This window comes from Artemia franciscana, chromosome 13, assembly GCF_032884065.1.
Source record: "Artemia franciscana chromosome 13, ASM3288406v1, whole genome shotgun sequence".
NCBI classification, from domain to species: Eukaryota; Metazoa; Arthropoda; class Branchiopoda; order Anostraca; family Artemiidae; genus Artemia; species Artemia franciscana.
Window position 1 is genome coordinate 47,443,787 of NC_088875.1, and position 16,377 is coordinate 47,460,163.

The window sequence follows — 16,377 nt, forward strand, 5'->3', positions numbered from 1 at the left end:
ACCTACAATCTTTGGTTCCGAAAGACAGTTACACCTTCAAAGGATAGCAACATTAAGCTGTTCGGTTTTGTCTTATTTTTCACCATTATTTCTTTTTAAACTTGACACTTTCTACCACTAAAAATTGCACAACTGAATATGAAATTCTCTCTTATTAAGCTATTCTCTTTTTATTCTTCTTCTATTAAAGTTCTCTTTTAATAATTCTCTTTTATTAAGAATATGGAATTCTCTCTTATTGGTTCCGAAAACAGTTACACCTTCAAAGGATAGCATTATTAAGCTGTTTGGTGTTATCTTATTCTTCACCATTGTTTCTTTTTAAACTTGACACTTACTACCACCAAAAATTGCACAACTGAATATGGAATTCTCTTTTATTAAAAATTCAATTCCCAAAATTCCATAATTTTCAAAGGTATAATCCCTGCTAAGCTTTGTTTTAATAACCTGTGTCTTGCAACGCTGTACAACACTATTGATCTCCCCCAGTTCTTACATTGCACTCTTCTGGAAGATTAAAGTAAAACAGTTCAAAATAGGGATGAAACCTTTTAATCGACAGTGAATATAAAATTTTTTACCTGGATATTTCGAACACATATACAGAGTTCATCATCAGCAGTAAACCAGTTTGAGCTTTACTGCTGATGATGAACACTGTATCCGTGTTTGAAATATCCAGTTAAAATTTTTTATATCTGTTCACTGTCGATTAAAAGGTTTCATCCCTGTTTTGAACTGTTATACTTTCGTAATGGAAAGGCAGTGTGGTCTTCGAAGTTATCTTTTCTGGAAGATTCTTGGAAATGTTCATAAATTGAAAATCTGCTCCACTTTTTTCTTTTTCGCAAAATACCTACTGAGATATCCAATTTGGACACCCAATTCAGAACTCATCAACAGTCTTCACATCGCAGATCCACTATAGCTGTTGCTAAACTTACGGAGAAACACAACCACAAGATTTCAAGTCATGCTTGGAGACTTGTTCCATTCTTGAACTATAGTTACCTTGTCATAGTTGTATACTGATATTTTGCTTTTGTTTTGTTTTTGTTTTTCTTTCTGCAATGCTCCGTCATGTTCTTTTTGTACAAAGATGAGTTTTCAATAAATAATACTAATAATTATCCAAGCAACCAATGTAATCAACTTCTCATTTCCACTGTCATATGTACTTTAAAAAGAATTAAAATCATTTTTGCAAAGTTAAAATTTGAATCAAAATTCAAAACATTTGGTGAGCTAAATTGTAAAATATCTTGATCTTCGAAAACTTTATTCCTTAATATCCATTCCGAGTGACGACTCTCTGAAATTAGAATTGTTACAGCAAAGTTAAAATTCAAATTCAAATTCAAAACGTTTGGTGAGGTGAACTGTAAAATATCTCAATCTTTAATATCTCTATCCCTTAATATCTATTTTAAGTAGCTACTTTCTAAAGTCAAAATTATTATTTCCTTTTTCAGGTTTCTTCATAACAATAAGTTGCAGCGTATTCCAAGTGAAGCATTTCAGAATCTGCACGAAATAAAAAGACTGTAAGTCTTTTTTTTTACTGTTTCTGAAAAAAATCTTAGATTACTACAAAAACAAGACAAATTAATGTATTTCTTTCTTTTTTTCAATTCTATATTCAAAGTTTTTACTAACGCAGCCAAACATACGGTAAGTGTGGAACAGCAGAACATTCAAGTTCATTCAGTGCTGCAGAACATTCAAGTTCATTCATAAGTATAATATTGGGTTTAGGCTGCACATGTCACACAACTGATGTGCTCATATTTGTGATTCCAAGGTTATTTTTCTTAGTAAATACAAAAAAAATACTGCCACAAGGAAACATATACCGTTAAACTCGGGAGAATGTACCCCCTTGCTTCATTATATAGCGTAAATTAAGTCAAATGTTTTTTTTTTCAGAAGAAAAATAAGAAATTCAATAAAGGCAAACCTTTGGCGTTTTTGATACAGTCATGGACATAATTATGTCAGTTGTATCCAGAATTGTTTCCGTTATTATGGACGTAATCTGAATCAAATATCACTAGCTTCACTTTCTGTAACGTGCTGTCCTGAAAACAAAATGGCGAAACAATTTAATATGGGCTTGATTTTGAATTATTCAAATGTAGATTTTAATTTGAGGACTTTCAAAAAAAAAATATCTTTTTTTGTTTTTATTTAAAAATTCCAGGGTTCAAACCTATATACCTAGGGCCTGAATCTAATTTTTCAGTCATAATAAATAATTGATGAGATGTAAATTATCAATTTTGACAGAGTTCATTAAATACTCCAATAGATTTTCTATTGGACAATAATTCATCTTTCGATGGATTATTATCTGGAAATTAGTTTATTTCCTACTTGCATTTTTTTTTTGTTTTTTTGTCGTTTTTTATTGGCGTTTAGACAGTTAGATCTTGAATTCTGATTCCGGAGATCCAGCTCAGATATGGAAAGCCTGATTTTAGTTTTACACTCGTAAGAAGTACCTTGATGGATCAGTGGCGTAGCGCGCTCAACTCAAGTCCGGGGCAAAATACCTTTTCAGTCCCCCCCCCCTCTATCCGAAAATCATACAATATTATATTTGAAATACTCGCAATTTATTGAATAAACAAAATAAAATAAATGATGTCATAGGCTCAAGCTAGGCTTTGAATTTGAGGTAATAAAATTTGTAGTTCAGAAAAAAGGATTAGATTTTGAAACATTTATGATCATCTAGAATTAGTTCAAAAGATTCATAGATCTATTTTTACTTATATATAAAGAATTTTTTTAAACGCGCAGTTTTAAAACAATTATTGTTAAATTCATGAATTGTTTTTTTCTAGTTCATTTCTTACTTGTATTAACTTTTCTAGGCGTTTAGACAGTAATGCATTAATATGTGATTGTCAGCTGATATGGCTTGCAAAAATGTTACAAGATAAAGGACAGGAGACTCAATCAGCTGTTACTTGTCATGACCCTGCTCCGATGCAAGGGAAGCCTGTAACCCATCTACTAGAAGATGAAGGTTTCCACTGCAGTAAGTCCTCTTAGTCTTTCAATTTTATTCATAACAGAAATATTAGAGGTTTACTTTAAGCTATTGACTGTTCTTAACGCAGACAAGTTCATAGGTATAACTAGGTGGGATAGTGCTAGGTACCCCACCCTTATCCAAAACACCCGATTCTTGATAAGTATTTTCGAAGACAACGCTGCCTTTAGACAACGCATAGCTGAAATAGATGTATTCATTAACATTTGAATAGAAAATTTTAATATCAAGTATTCATTTCTTTGAGCTTCCTTATTAAGGATTAAAACACTTGCTGTTGTTTTGTCACATGAATATAAAACAAAGCTACCAGACACATTTTAGGCTTTCCTCAGTTATTTTTGCGATGGCGATAGAATTCTAGGAACATTGAGATAGTTTGTCTCATAAAATACCTGGTAGCATTGTAAATGTAAAAGATTCCATTCATAAAAAGTATCTACAAAACTATAAAAAAACCTTTGAGTATAATAAGTTTTTTTTTTCTTTTTTGCATGGTTGGCAATGTTGTGTCTCCTTTTTTTCTTTCTTTTTTTATTCGATTTACCCAAATATCAAGTTGATTCTTTTATTTGTGATTTATATAACAGATACTTGCCCAAAGATCATGTCGATTGAAAAGTAACAATTGAGCTGCTAAAGACTCAAGAATGTGTTCTTGTTTAAGCCTAAGTTCAACATGAGTAAAATCCGAGGAGAAAAATATCCAGTAGAATGTACTACTTGGTCTACTCTGAAGACCAAGATCTACTCTGATCTACTCTGTCAAATCAGAAATATTAGTAAACATTGAAGCAATTGAACCAATGGATACTTGAATGAATTGAACCATTAATTCAATCAGTACAGCTAATTCGATAGCAATATTTAGTGCGTTAAGATGTACATAACATGATTGACTGAGGATTTAAAATCATTAGAAACTTAATAGCAGAAAGTAAAGATTGAAGATCTTAACAGAGTAGTGTGAAGGTGGAGCCAACATAGCTTTGTTGGCCTCATGGTAACTGTTACTATGAGTTATACCTAGTTTTAGTACAGGAGATGTGGTATAAATGTTTGATCAACATCCATTGGCGTTCTTACCCGTATGTTTCTGTAGAATGAAATATTTTATTACCCATCAACAAAAAAAGTGAAAATGATGGAGGACAAAAAGAGAGATAAAACAAAAAATTGCAAGTAAATACTATTGACAAAAATACATAATATTAACTACTAACAAATCAAAAAAGAATACCCCTCCAGGGGTGGTCTATCTTTTTACTGCACAGTTTGAGTGTTGTAACAGGTAAAATTGGTCAGTAAAATAAGGTATTTTACCGTAATTTTACGGACCCTCGTAAAATTGGTATTTTACCTATTTTACGTAGCTTACGTACTTTACCGGTATCTTACATATTTTACTGACATATTTTACGACGCTTTGCAATTTTCAGATCACAAAAGGGAGGAAAGGACGGCAGAAAAAAATAAATATGATTTTGTTTTGTGTATTGCTGTGTCCCCGGTTTAAAAAGCTGTCTGTTGGACCTAGGTCTCTTGTTATCAAAACAATAAAATGTACTGTAGTACAGGTAATTATAACTATAAAAATGTGAAACATTAGCCGAGATATAATTGCAATAGGTCTGTGAACTGTTAAAGACAGAAATGGCTATAAGGAGAATTGTTACGTTTCACCTTAAAAGCTTTTTTTCAAAGTCTCTTCTGTTTTATCACGTTTCACCTTAAAGTTTCTGCACGAATTCGTAAAAATCATAAGCATTGCATAGAAATTCACATAAATTCATTATAATCAGGGACACATCCTAGAAATCCAGACCAAACCAAACCAAAGAAATCAAGACAAAACTGTAGAAATCAAGACTGGTCCATAGAAATCCAGGAAAATCCCATAGAAATCATAACCAATGCATAGAAATTCAGGGGAAATCATAAATGATGAATAATAATCCAGATGAATTCAAAAACATCAGGGCCAACCCTAGAAATCAAGACCAAACCATAGAAATCAAAACCAAACTGAAAGTATCATGACCAACTTTTATGAAATCATGACCAGTACATAGGGATTCCGACGAATTCATAAAAATCAGGACCAACCTATAGAAATTATTGCAATTCTCTTGAAATCCGAACAAATTCATGAAAATCGAGACCAAACTGCAGAAACCAGGACCAGTCCTAGAAATCTAAACCATAGAAATCAAACTGTAGAAATCAAAGCCCACCTCTAAAAAAGTATGACCAATACATATAAATCGTGACTGATACATGACCAAAACATAATATCTTCATCGACTTGTTGGCTCAGTCAAGTAACATGTCTTTCTTTTACCATATAAAATCATGGTCTCACGTTCGATTCATACGTCTGACATAAATTTCACAGAATCAATGGAAAAATGTTTATAAGCTAAAAAATGTATCGAAAATAATATGTCATGATCTATGATAATAGTTAGCAATAACGCCATCTATGCCTTTGATTATCTAGATGGCAGCATTTGTGAAACAACCGTTAAACCTTCTTCATAATTTTGAGCCACTAAAGAAGAAAAGAGTAGGGGGGACTGGCCACTTAGAAGCAGAAATAGGATACTTCTCGTATGTGTTCCATGTATCAATATATGTTCATTTATTTTTTCCCAGAGGCACTTCTTGTGGAAGGGGTGGTCGAATAAGCCTTGGAGGGGGGTTCAGTCAGTTAGAAATCGAAAGTTCTAGTGCCCTTTCTAAGAATTAGCCTCTTTCAACCAAATTCTGTTAGATGAATTGTTACTGACTACAGTGTCTAACTGTAGTAGAAATTAATATATAATCCTCAGCTTCGTATCCAAGACTTTCGTTTGGACGGGGAGCATTGGAACAGGCACGGTCACCTGAATCAGAATCTAAGTCTGAAGGAGAGGAGCTAGATTTGCAAGCAAACCCTGTTCCTGTTGAAGATAGTCTTAATGACTGTGAAGTTGACTCACTGTTCCGCTATTTCGATCCAGTGCTTAGCTAATCAAAGCCGTCAAAGTGTTGTTAATCGAGCCATCTCTGTTTTAATTTTATTCGGTACTTTTATAAATAAATGGAAATATAACATTTATATGATATGAGAAATATGGCTGAATACGGCTATTTAAATATGCAGGTTGTTAGGGTAACATTTCCTAGGTTTAAATGTAGATAAAAATGACTAATATGATTTTACTCCCTAATAATGCTAAATTTGATTGATTGATTTTTTTATTGTTACAAAATGGATGTTCGAAATCAGGAACTGTTGCATTGCTGAGATATTACCCTAGGCAAAAAATTACCGAAGGGATAAACTACTCGGTAAATTAAGGTGATGAAACTTTAGATGAAGGGGCATTACCTTTTTTAAGCCCAGGAAAATCAAAATCATTAAGGATTTCATTAAAAGCTGTAAGTGATGCTTAAAAAGAAATGCTCAACTGTTCGCGTTGCTACAGGGCAATTCTAAAACACCAATTTTACCCTGTATTTCCTAAGGAAAACCTTATTTTACCATTTTACTTATTTTACCAATTTTACTTACCGAGTTTAGGCCAGCTCATTAACACTGTGAATAGGTCGAAACTCAAGTATTTTTTCATAAGAAAACGATTACGATGGAAACTAGGGACCCTACACAACTGTTTTACAACTGTCAGTCTACACAACTGACACAATTGTCCATACCCAACAGTTACGCTTTGAGCTCTTTCCTGGGGGTGTATAGTTTTGCTGTTGTGTTGCATCGTATTCAAATGAGCAATTTAATCTATTGATTCTTCTGATTAAGAAACCAAGTTCTTATTAGTGTTAGGTCAAATAAACCAAATTCAATCAACCAAAAGCTTAACTTCTTGTTTGCTTCTTGCTTAGGCTGTATATCATATTGTTTCTTCTCAGAAACTTAAATAAGAAAAACAGGTATTTTCAGCTGAAAGTAAGGAGCAACAGTAGAAATTAAAACAAACAGAAATTATTACGTATATGAGGGGTTTGGTCACTAATCAATGCCTCGCTCTTTACGCTAAATTTTGAATTTTGTTGTAACTTTTAAGAATGACCCCTGAAACACAAGGCTCTTTAATTAGAATAAATATCTCTTTTGAAAGTACTAAAACAACTGTAGTGTAAAAAGTGAGGTAATTACTAGGGGGTGAACCCCCTCATATACGGAACAATATTTTTACTTTTTAAGTTTTAATGTTGCTTTTTACTTTCAGTTGAAAAATTTCTGATTTTAATTTCCTTATTTAATTTCTGATCGTTTTGTAAATAATGCTTGGAAATCCAGCGCCCCTTTCATAGAAAATTCCCTGCCCCCATGAAAAGTTACTCTCTGGAAATATCTTCCCCTGTAACTTCCTACCCTTCCCCCTCCAACGGAAAAAATCCTTCCTGAAAACGTCTATATAATTCCCAATAACAAATACTATATGTAAACAATGGGCAAAGTGCATAACTTGCAGTCCTTCCCCTGGGGACTGTGGGGGATTAAGTCATTCTCAAAGGCTTAGATATTAGATTTTTTTATCATGCTGAACAAAATGGCTATCTTGGTGAGTCTGTGAAAAAATGAGCTTGAGAGGGGGCCTATTTGATCTATGACTTTTCGGTCATTTAAAAAGGGCTCTAGAACTTTTAATTTCCGTTCAAATGAGCCCTCTCGCGATATTCTAGGACTACTGCGTAGATACGATCACCCCTGAAAAAAAATAACACGCATCCGTGATCTTTCTTCTGGCCAAAAATACAAAACTCCACATTTTTTCAGATAGGAGCTTGAAACCTCTACGGTAGGGTTCTCTGATGCGCTGAATATGATGGTGTGATTTTTATTAAGATTCTATGACTTTTGAGGTGCGTTTCCCACTTTTTTCGAAAATAAGAATCCCATTCTTTTAATGTATCTCTTGGTTTCAAAATTCCGTTTTTTAGAGTTTCGGTTACTATTGAGCCGGGTCGCTGCTTTCAGTTCGTTACCTCGAACTGTTTGATTAAAAAAAAGACAAGTTTTATCAACTAAAAGTAAGGAGCAATACTGAAACTTAAAACGAACAGAAATTATTATGTATATGAAGGGGTTGCCCCCTCCTCAACACCTCGCTCTTCACGCTAAAGGTTTCGGCACTTTTAAAAAAGCTACTCATTGTTCGAATTAAACAGCCCTTGTGTTTAAGAAGTCATTTTTAAAGAATTAGAACAAAATTTGATCTTTAAAATTTAAACTTTTAAACTTTTAAAATTTAAACGTAAAGAGGAAGGTGTTGGGGAGGGGTCAACCCGCCTCAAATACATAATAATTTATGTTTGTTTAAGTTTTAATGCTGCTCCTTACTTTCAGTTGAAAAAACTTGTATTCTTATTTAATTTCTGATCTTTTTTTTAAATAACATCAGGATATCTGGCTCCACCTCCACGGAAAAATTTCCCTCACCTTAGAAATATCTTCTCGACAATTCAATCCTGGTGAAAATTTACCCTGGACACATCCTTGACATGTCCACGTGTATAATTGTAACGGTAAAGCAAAAAAATCCAAGAATTTTTTTCCCAGAAAAAAATTCTGGCAAATTCCCCAATTTTAAAGTTTACCCTGAAAAATTAATTCCTTGGAAGCTTCCTTTACTATGGAAAAATCTCCCTGTACAAAATCCCCACAGCAGAAAATTTTCCCTCCCCTCCCCACCTAAAAAATGTATGAATACTTCCCAATAGCAAATACTATACTTAAAAAATGAACGATTTTTATAACTTAACGATCTTTCCCCAGGGGCTGTGGGGGGTTAATGTTATCTCCAAAGACATAGTTACTGGGCCTTTCAACTCTGCTGAACAAAATAGCTAGTCTCAAAATTTTTATCTGGCGAATCTGGACAATAGTGGCGTGGGAGGGGGCCTAGTTGCCCCCAGTTTTTGGTCACTTAAAAAGGGCACTAGAACTTTTCATTTCCGTTAAAATTAGCCATTTCCTGGCGGTCTTGGCTCACTAGTTCGATAGGATCATCCCTGAAAACAAAATACAAAAAACACGCATCCCTGAGTAGCATCCCTCTAATGCGTCCCATGACACACATATCCCGTTACTCTGAGCAGACACATACCCCATCACCCCGAGCAGACACATATCCCATTACTTTAACAAGACACATATGGAGTTATTACAATTTTCGGTTGATATGAGTTTCATATGCCTAGTTTGTTGTCCAACAATTCAAGTGAGCTTGAAGTGACATGATGTTTAATAAATGAAATTTTGATTCAGATTTTAATATACAATTGGAAGAAATTTTTTGTACTCTAATGGTATCGAGCCGATTATAGATTATTGCTTATTGATAATTGATTATGACTACAACCAGCTAGGTATCATTTTTGTAGTGTAATGGTCCTGAGCACATCTGTTTTTCATTGACGGGGCTTGCGCATGAGCTTGCTTCCTCTTATCAAGGAGCCAATATCCCCCACCAGGGCATCAAGTCCCCCTTATGGCCCATGCCCTCCTTGAGGGCCCTGGGTCCCCCCAGGGCCCTGAGACTCCCTCCAGGACCCAAATGTCAACCCTCCAAGTTGTTTGTCCTTCCCCAAATTTTCGACTTGATTTTGTCAGTAAAAATATACAATACGCTCTTTTACAGCCCTCACATCTTGTCCTTCTAGATAACAACTGAGCCAACAACATTTTTAGCTTCTAAGAAGATTTCCGTTGATTTCATGAAATTTATGTTTAATGTATGAATCAATTATGAAACCCACTATTTCCTATGGTAAAAGAACGACACGTTATTCGACTGAGCTAACAAGTCATTGATGAAATTATGTTCTAAAAATTAATTTTTGGCTATCAACGTATTGTTTCTGGGGCGCTGGCCAACTGATGGTAAGCGTCACTACATTGTAACAAGTTATTGGCGCTATTGATTTCTCAATTGGATATATGATAAATGCAATAAGCGATTTGTTTTCGGGCACCCTTTTGACATCATTCTGAGAATATGTATACCACGGTGATTTGAGACGCTTGCTGGACAGACATGTTCTTTTGATGGTTAATGAAATTTGTTTTGATCTGAACGAAATTATAAATACTACAACCGGCCAATTACTCTTCTTGTAATCTAATGGAGCTCAGCACATCGCTTTTTCATTACTGGCCTTGCGCATGAGTTTGAATCCCCATATTCCCGTTCAAAGCGCCATTTACCCCTCCATGGTCCCAATAACTCCTCCCTCCAATTTTTTAACTTCAATTGATTAATAATTATTGATTACCAATATTGATTATTTGTTATTGATTATTGATTTTCGCTTATTCATTAATAATCATCGATTATCGAATATTGATTATTGACTATTGATTTTTGATTATTGATTATTGATATCGATATTGATATTGATTACTGATTATTGATTATCTATTGTTGTTTATCGATTATGGATTATCAATTATTGATTATTGACTATTTTTTAATCTTTTTGAAACCTAGAATTGTTTTGGGACTTAGAATTTTCTTGGACTTGGAATTTTTGTTTAATTTAGATTTTATTGGAGCTTAAAATTATTTTGGGATTCAGAAATACTCCAATTTTATTAATAAAATCAGATGAATTTTAGACGTGGATGTTCTTATTTCTGAAAAATAAACCTCAAGCTTATTAAATACTCATATATTATTAATTACGTCAGATGTATTTTAACCGTGTGTGTTATTATTTCTGAAAAGTAAAACCCAAGTTTATTGAATACTTATATATTATTAATAAAATCAGATTTATTTTAAACGTGGATGTTCTTATTTCTGAAACCTAAAACCCAAGTTTATTGAATACTCAAATATTATTAACAAAATCAGATGTATTTTAAACATGGATGTTCTTATTTCTGAAACCTAAAACCCCTTGTTTATTGAATACTCAAATATTATAGATAAAATCAGAGGCATGGTAAACGTGGATGTTCTTGTTTTTGAAAACTAAAACCCAAGTTTATTAAACACTCAAATTTTATTAATAAAATTCAGATGTATTTTGATTGTGGATGTTCTGATTTCTGAAAACTAAAACCCAAGTTTACTAATTACACGAATATTATTAATAAAATCAGATGTATATTAAACGTGGATGTTCTTATTTCTGAACAATAAAACCAGAGTTTATTGATTACTCAAATTATATTAATAAAATTCAGTCGTATTTTAAACATGGATGTTCTTAATTCTGAAAACTAAAACCCAAGTGTACTTACAAATCAAATATTATAAACAAAAATCAGGCATATTTTAACTGTTTGGGCTCTTACTTCTGAAGACTAAAACCCAAGTTTATGAAATACTCAAATATTGTGAATAAAATCAAATGTGTTTTAAATGTGGTTATTCTTATTTCTGATAACTAAAACTCAGGCTTATTAAATACTCAAATATTATTAATAAAATCAGACATATCTTAACCGTGGATTTTCTTATATCTGAAAACTAAACCCAAGTCTGTTAAATACTCAAATATTACTAATAAAATGAAATGTGTTTTATGCGTCGATATTCTTATTTCTGAAAACCAAAACCCAAGTTTATCAAATACTCACATATTATTAACAAAATCAGATGCGTTTTGAACATGGATGTTCTTATTTCTGAAAACTAAAAACCCAAATTTCTAAATACTCAAATATTATTGATGAAACAAGATGGATTTGAAACGTTGCTACGGCTAAAGGTTAATATCCAAAATTTTCCTACTTCTGCAGTGCTGTCGTGGTGTTGTTTACGGGGGCATGGGGGGGGGGGAGTTGCCCTCCATAATCTAGAGAAAAATGGTTAAGTAACTTTAATGCTGTTTCTCGCTTTAAGATTCAACTTCGTTTTTTGCTTTGAGGAGATGATTTTTTAATGAATTCGTCCTCGTTTTTAATATAAAAAACGCATAAAATAGGGGCCCGTGCTGTACTTCCCGTTTCACCATATTTGCTCATGTGCAATTTTTTCCCTGTTAGTTAAGGGCCTTTAACTTCCTAAAATCTATCAGTTCAAGATAAGATTTTCTTGTTTAAAATTTTCAAAAATAGATATGAATATGGCCTCTACATGTGCAAATCTGACAGAAATGGAATTACGGTAAAACAAGAAATCATTTAAAACAAAAATTTCTTTTCATAGAAAAACACGAAAAAGAAACTATTGAAATAGAAAATAAGACTTGGTGTTTTTTATTATAATATTTGCACTGTAGCTAGGCAGGTCAAATCGGTTGTAGATTATTCGTGGAACGTAGTAAGGGGGGGGGGGTCAGCTCCAGGAATCTATAATTGTTTTTAATTTTTTACTTCCAATATCTAAATCAAAACTCCAATATAGTTGAAAACTCTCTTATTTGTGACTGAAACGCCTAATAAGTGCCGATAACTTCCTATTCCATACGATTTTATTATTCACATACTAACCCATAAATTAATGAAACGTAGAACTTTTTCTATGTACAATGCCATGATGACTTCTCGCTATTTTGCCTTTGTAAATATTTAATTAACCAGCTCCAAAAATGAATTGACTTAAATGTACTGAGGATTATTATTGTCACTAATCCAATTTTATGTAAGGTCAGTCCTACTTGTATAACAATTATCTCTCCATCAGTATGCTGCACGAAATGTACGGCATAACAATATACGTATATTTTTCACACAATTTAGAAATATTATGCTAACATATAAACAGCACCAACCCATACTCTTTATATATTGTTATCAGTTTTAACCTGTAGCACTAGGAGACTAAGCTTCGCTTGGTGAAAGGAATTTTAGTAATAAAAAAAAGTATTCATTATGAAACAAAGAAGAAAAAATGGTATATAGAAAATAAAATAAAATAGTCGAGAAAAACGAGGGTAGTGTCAGCCAGTGGAAGAATATGAAGCGAAAATAAGCAGAAAGTTGGACAAGAACCTCCGACAAGTGGTCCTCAGTACTCACTTTAATATTAACGGTAAAGCAGGAAAAAAAGCCGACCTTATTAAACTCACCATCTTTGCAAATCCGAGCGTGATTAACAGTGAAGCCTCTGAAAGAACCTCAACAGCCTACAGCCTGAGATGCTTGGCAGGCGCGACTTGCTAAGATAACAAACCGTGTATTGGTCCAATAAGAGAGGCACCTGCATACTTCCACCGTTTACCCAAGACAAATTAATCAAACACTTGGAAAACTATAGGTTCTATCACTATATTAGCTCTATGACTATCTACCTTGGTTCTACTGCCCTACCAATAATGACACATGGACGGTTAATAGACGTATCCATTAACAAATGAACTAACCTCATTTTTATACAATCTTAATAAGGGGTGAATTAATGCCAGGTTTTTCTTCTCACTCAGTTGGACTATCTGTTTCGGCTTTTTCTACAATTAGCCATGGCTTGATGCCCACAACTATTCCATTTTAGTTCATTTCATTTGAATTAAAATGGAATAGTTGGGGGCATCAAGTCATGGCTAATTGTAGAAAAAGCCAAGACAAATTTGATTTAAAGTGGAATAGTTGTGGGCATCAAGTCGTGGCTAATTGTAGAAAAAGCCAAGACAGATAGTCCAATTTAGTGAAAAAGAACGAGGGTATTGTCAGCTAGTGGAACAATATGAGGCGAAAATAAGCAGACATTTGGGCAAGAACCTCCGCCATGTGGTCCTCAGTGCTCACTTTAATATTAACGATAAAGCAGGAAAAAAATCCGAGCTTATTAAACTCACCATCACCCACCCCAAAGCTTGTTTACAGTACACCACTGTTGTCTGTAGCATCTCACGCTACATATTCTGTTAATTATTAATCAAACAGTTCGTGGTAACGAACTATAGTAAGGAGCGACCCAGCTCAATAGTAACCAAAACTCTAAAAAACGGAATTTTGATGCCAATAGTTACGTCAAAAGAATTATATTTTAATGCTGCTTTTAAAAATTACCCATCAAAAGTTAGGAGCCTGAGAAAATTTGCCTTATTTTAGAAAATAGGAGGTAAAACCCCTTAAAAGTCATGGAATCTTAACAAAAAACACATCATAAGATTGATCCTAACAGAGAACCCTATAGTAGAAGTTTCAAGCTCCTATCTACAAAAATCTGGAAATTTGTATTTTTTGCCACAAGACAGATCACGGATGCGTGTTTATTTGTTTTTTGTTGTTGTTTTTCTCAGGGGTGACCGTATTGATCCAGTGGTCCTAGAATGTCGCGATAGTGCTCATTCTAACGGGAAATTAAAAGTTCTAATTCCCTTTTTCAGTGACCAAAAAAATTGGAGGACACCTAGGCCCCCTTCCATGCTCATTTTTTCCCAAAATTACCGGATCAAAATTCTGAGATCATTTCTGAGGTCATTTTATTCAACCTAGTCGAAAAACCTAATAACTATATCTTTTGGGACGACTCACTCCCCCACAGTCCCCGTGAGAGGGGCTACAAGTTACGAAGTTTAACCAGTGTTTACATATAGTAATGGTTATTGGGAAATGTACAGATGTTTTCAGGGGGATTTTTTGGCGTTGGGGAAGGGGTTGAGGGGAAGGGCTTATGTTGGGGGGAACTTTCCAAGGAGGAATTTGTCATGGAGGAAGAGAATTTCCATGAAGGGGATGCAGGATTTTCTAGCATTTTTAAAAAAACAATGAAAAAATAAATATGAAAAAGTTTTTTCAACTGAAAGTAAGGAGCAGCATTAAAACTTAAAACGAACAGAAATTATTACGCATATAAGGGGTTCACCTCCTCCTAATACCTCGCTCTTTACGCTAAAGTATTTTTAGTAATTTCAACTATTTATTCTACGGTCTTTGTGATTCAGGGGTGATTCTTAAGGAATTGGGACAAAATTTAAGCTTTAGTGTAAAGAGCGAGGTATTGACGAGGGGCCGAATCCCCTCATATACGTAATAAAAACATACGAATATAGAAGTTTGTTACGTAAGTTAATTCGTAGGTTATGTATATTTTTACTAATAAAAACGTTCGTAAAAAATTAAAAGTTCTAGTTGCCTTTTTAAGTAACCAAAAAATTGGAGGGTAACTAGGCCTCCTCCCCTGCTCCTTTTTTCTCAAATCGTCCGATCAAAACTATGAGAAAGCCATTTAGCCAAAAAAAATAAATTAATATGCAAATTTTGTTTTAATTATTCATTTGGGGAGAGCCAAAGTCAAACATGCATTAATTCAAAAACGTTCAGAAATTAAATAAAAAAACAAGGTTTTTTTAACTGAAAGTAAGGAGCGACAGTAAGCAGCGACATAACGAACAGAAATTACTCCATATATGAAAAGGACTGTTACTTCCTCAACGGCCCCCTCTTTATGCTAAAGTTTTTTTTTTCTGTTTTGAAAGGAAGAGTTGAGAGAAAGAGTCAAACTTTAGGGTAAAGAGAGGGGCGTTGAGGAAGGAACAGCCCCTTTCATATACGGAGTAATTTCTGTTCGTTTTAACTTTTAATGTCGCTCCTTACTTTCAGTTAAAAAAATTGTTTTCTTAATTTAATTCGTAGTAAGCGCGTTCGTGGGATAAGCGGTGTTAGAGGGCCAAACTTTCGATTGCTTAACTAGTTCCGTTAAAACCAGCTTTGTCCAGGTCTCAACTTTTATGCGTTTTATAACATTATTAAAAATATAATTTGTATCAATTATATTTGGTTATAACAGGATAATAAAAACAATGAAGAGCGGTGTAACTTATTTTCTTTCTTTGACTCGGAACCAACTTTAGAAAACAAAGAAAAGTGGAACAACAAGAAGAATGTATTGAAAAGGGATTTGATTTCCATAGTAATACAATAACAGAAAGTGAAGACAATCTTAACAGTGAAAGCAGCTCAACTTTGACCAAATTAATTAACAATCATGATGCAATCAATGGCCCAGCCTCAGCTGTGGCTCATTTGTGATGGTCCCTTTCAACAAAGAGACTTGATTTCCCCTTCGACTAACGGGAGAAAATTCAGGACAGAATCATCAGGATTTTCAGACATTTTCAAAACTTATTTAGGCTTGTGCTTTTTACAAGCTTTCCAACACCCCTTAAATAATTTCTTAGACCACACTGCTTTTCTATTTACAAAAAATCAAGCAAAGAGAAAACGGGTTTTATTTTCAACAAAGCAGTGAACAAAAAATAAAACATAAAAACAAAACTACACTTTGACTAAAAAAAAAATAATGTTCCGAATAGTTCGGCCCCACGTCCAGGAGCCTTTCTGCGGAAAAAAATTACAAACGACAAAAAAGAAGACATTTTTTTTAACATTTACACAAAAAAGTACGACAGCTAAA

General features: G+C 33.6%; 1 protein-coding gene across 2 annotated transcripts in view; it reads left to right on the top strand.

The window, feature by feature from the left end:
* Window positions 1–16,377, top strand: part of LOC136035020 (peroxidasin-like) — a 326,937-nt gene that overhangs the window by 47,477 nt on the left and 263,083 nt on the right. For both annotated transcript variants that reach the window (XM_065716607.1, XM_065716606.1), the window contains exons 7-8: window positions 1,476–1,547; window positions 2,880–3,046. In XM_065716607.1, coding sequence (XP_065572679.1) covers window positions 1,476–1,547; window positions 2,880–3,046 — 239 coding nt within the window. The remainder of the gene's footprint in view (window positions 1–1,475; window positions 1,548–2,879; window positions 3,047–16,377) is intronic.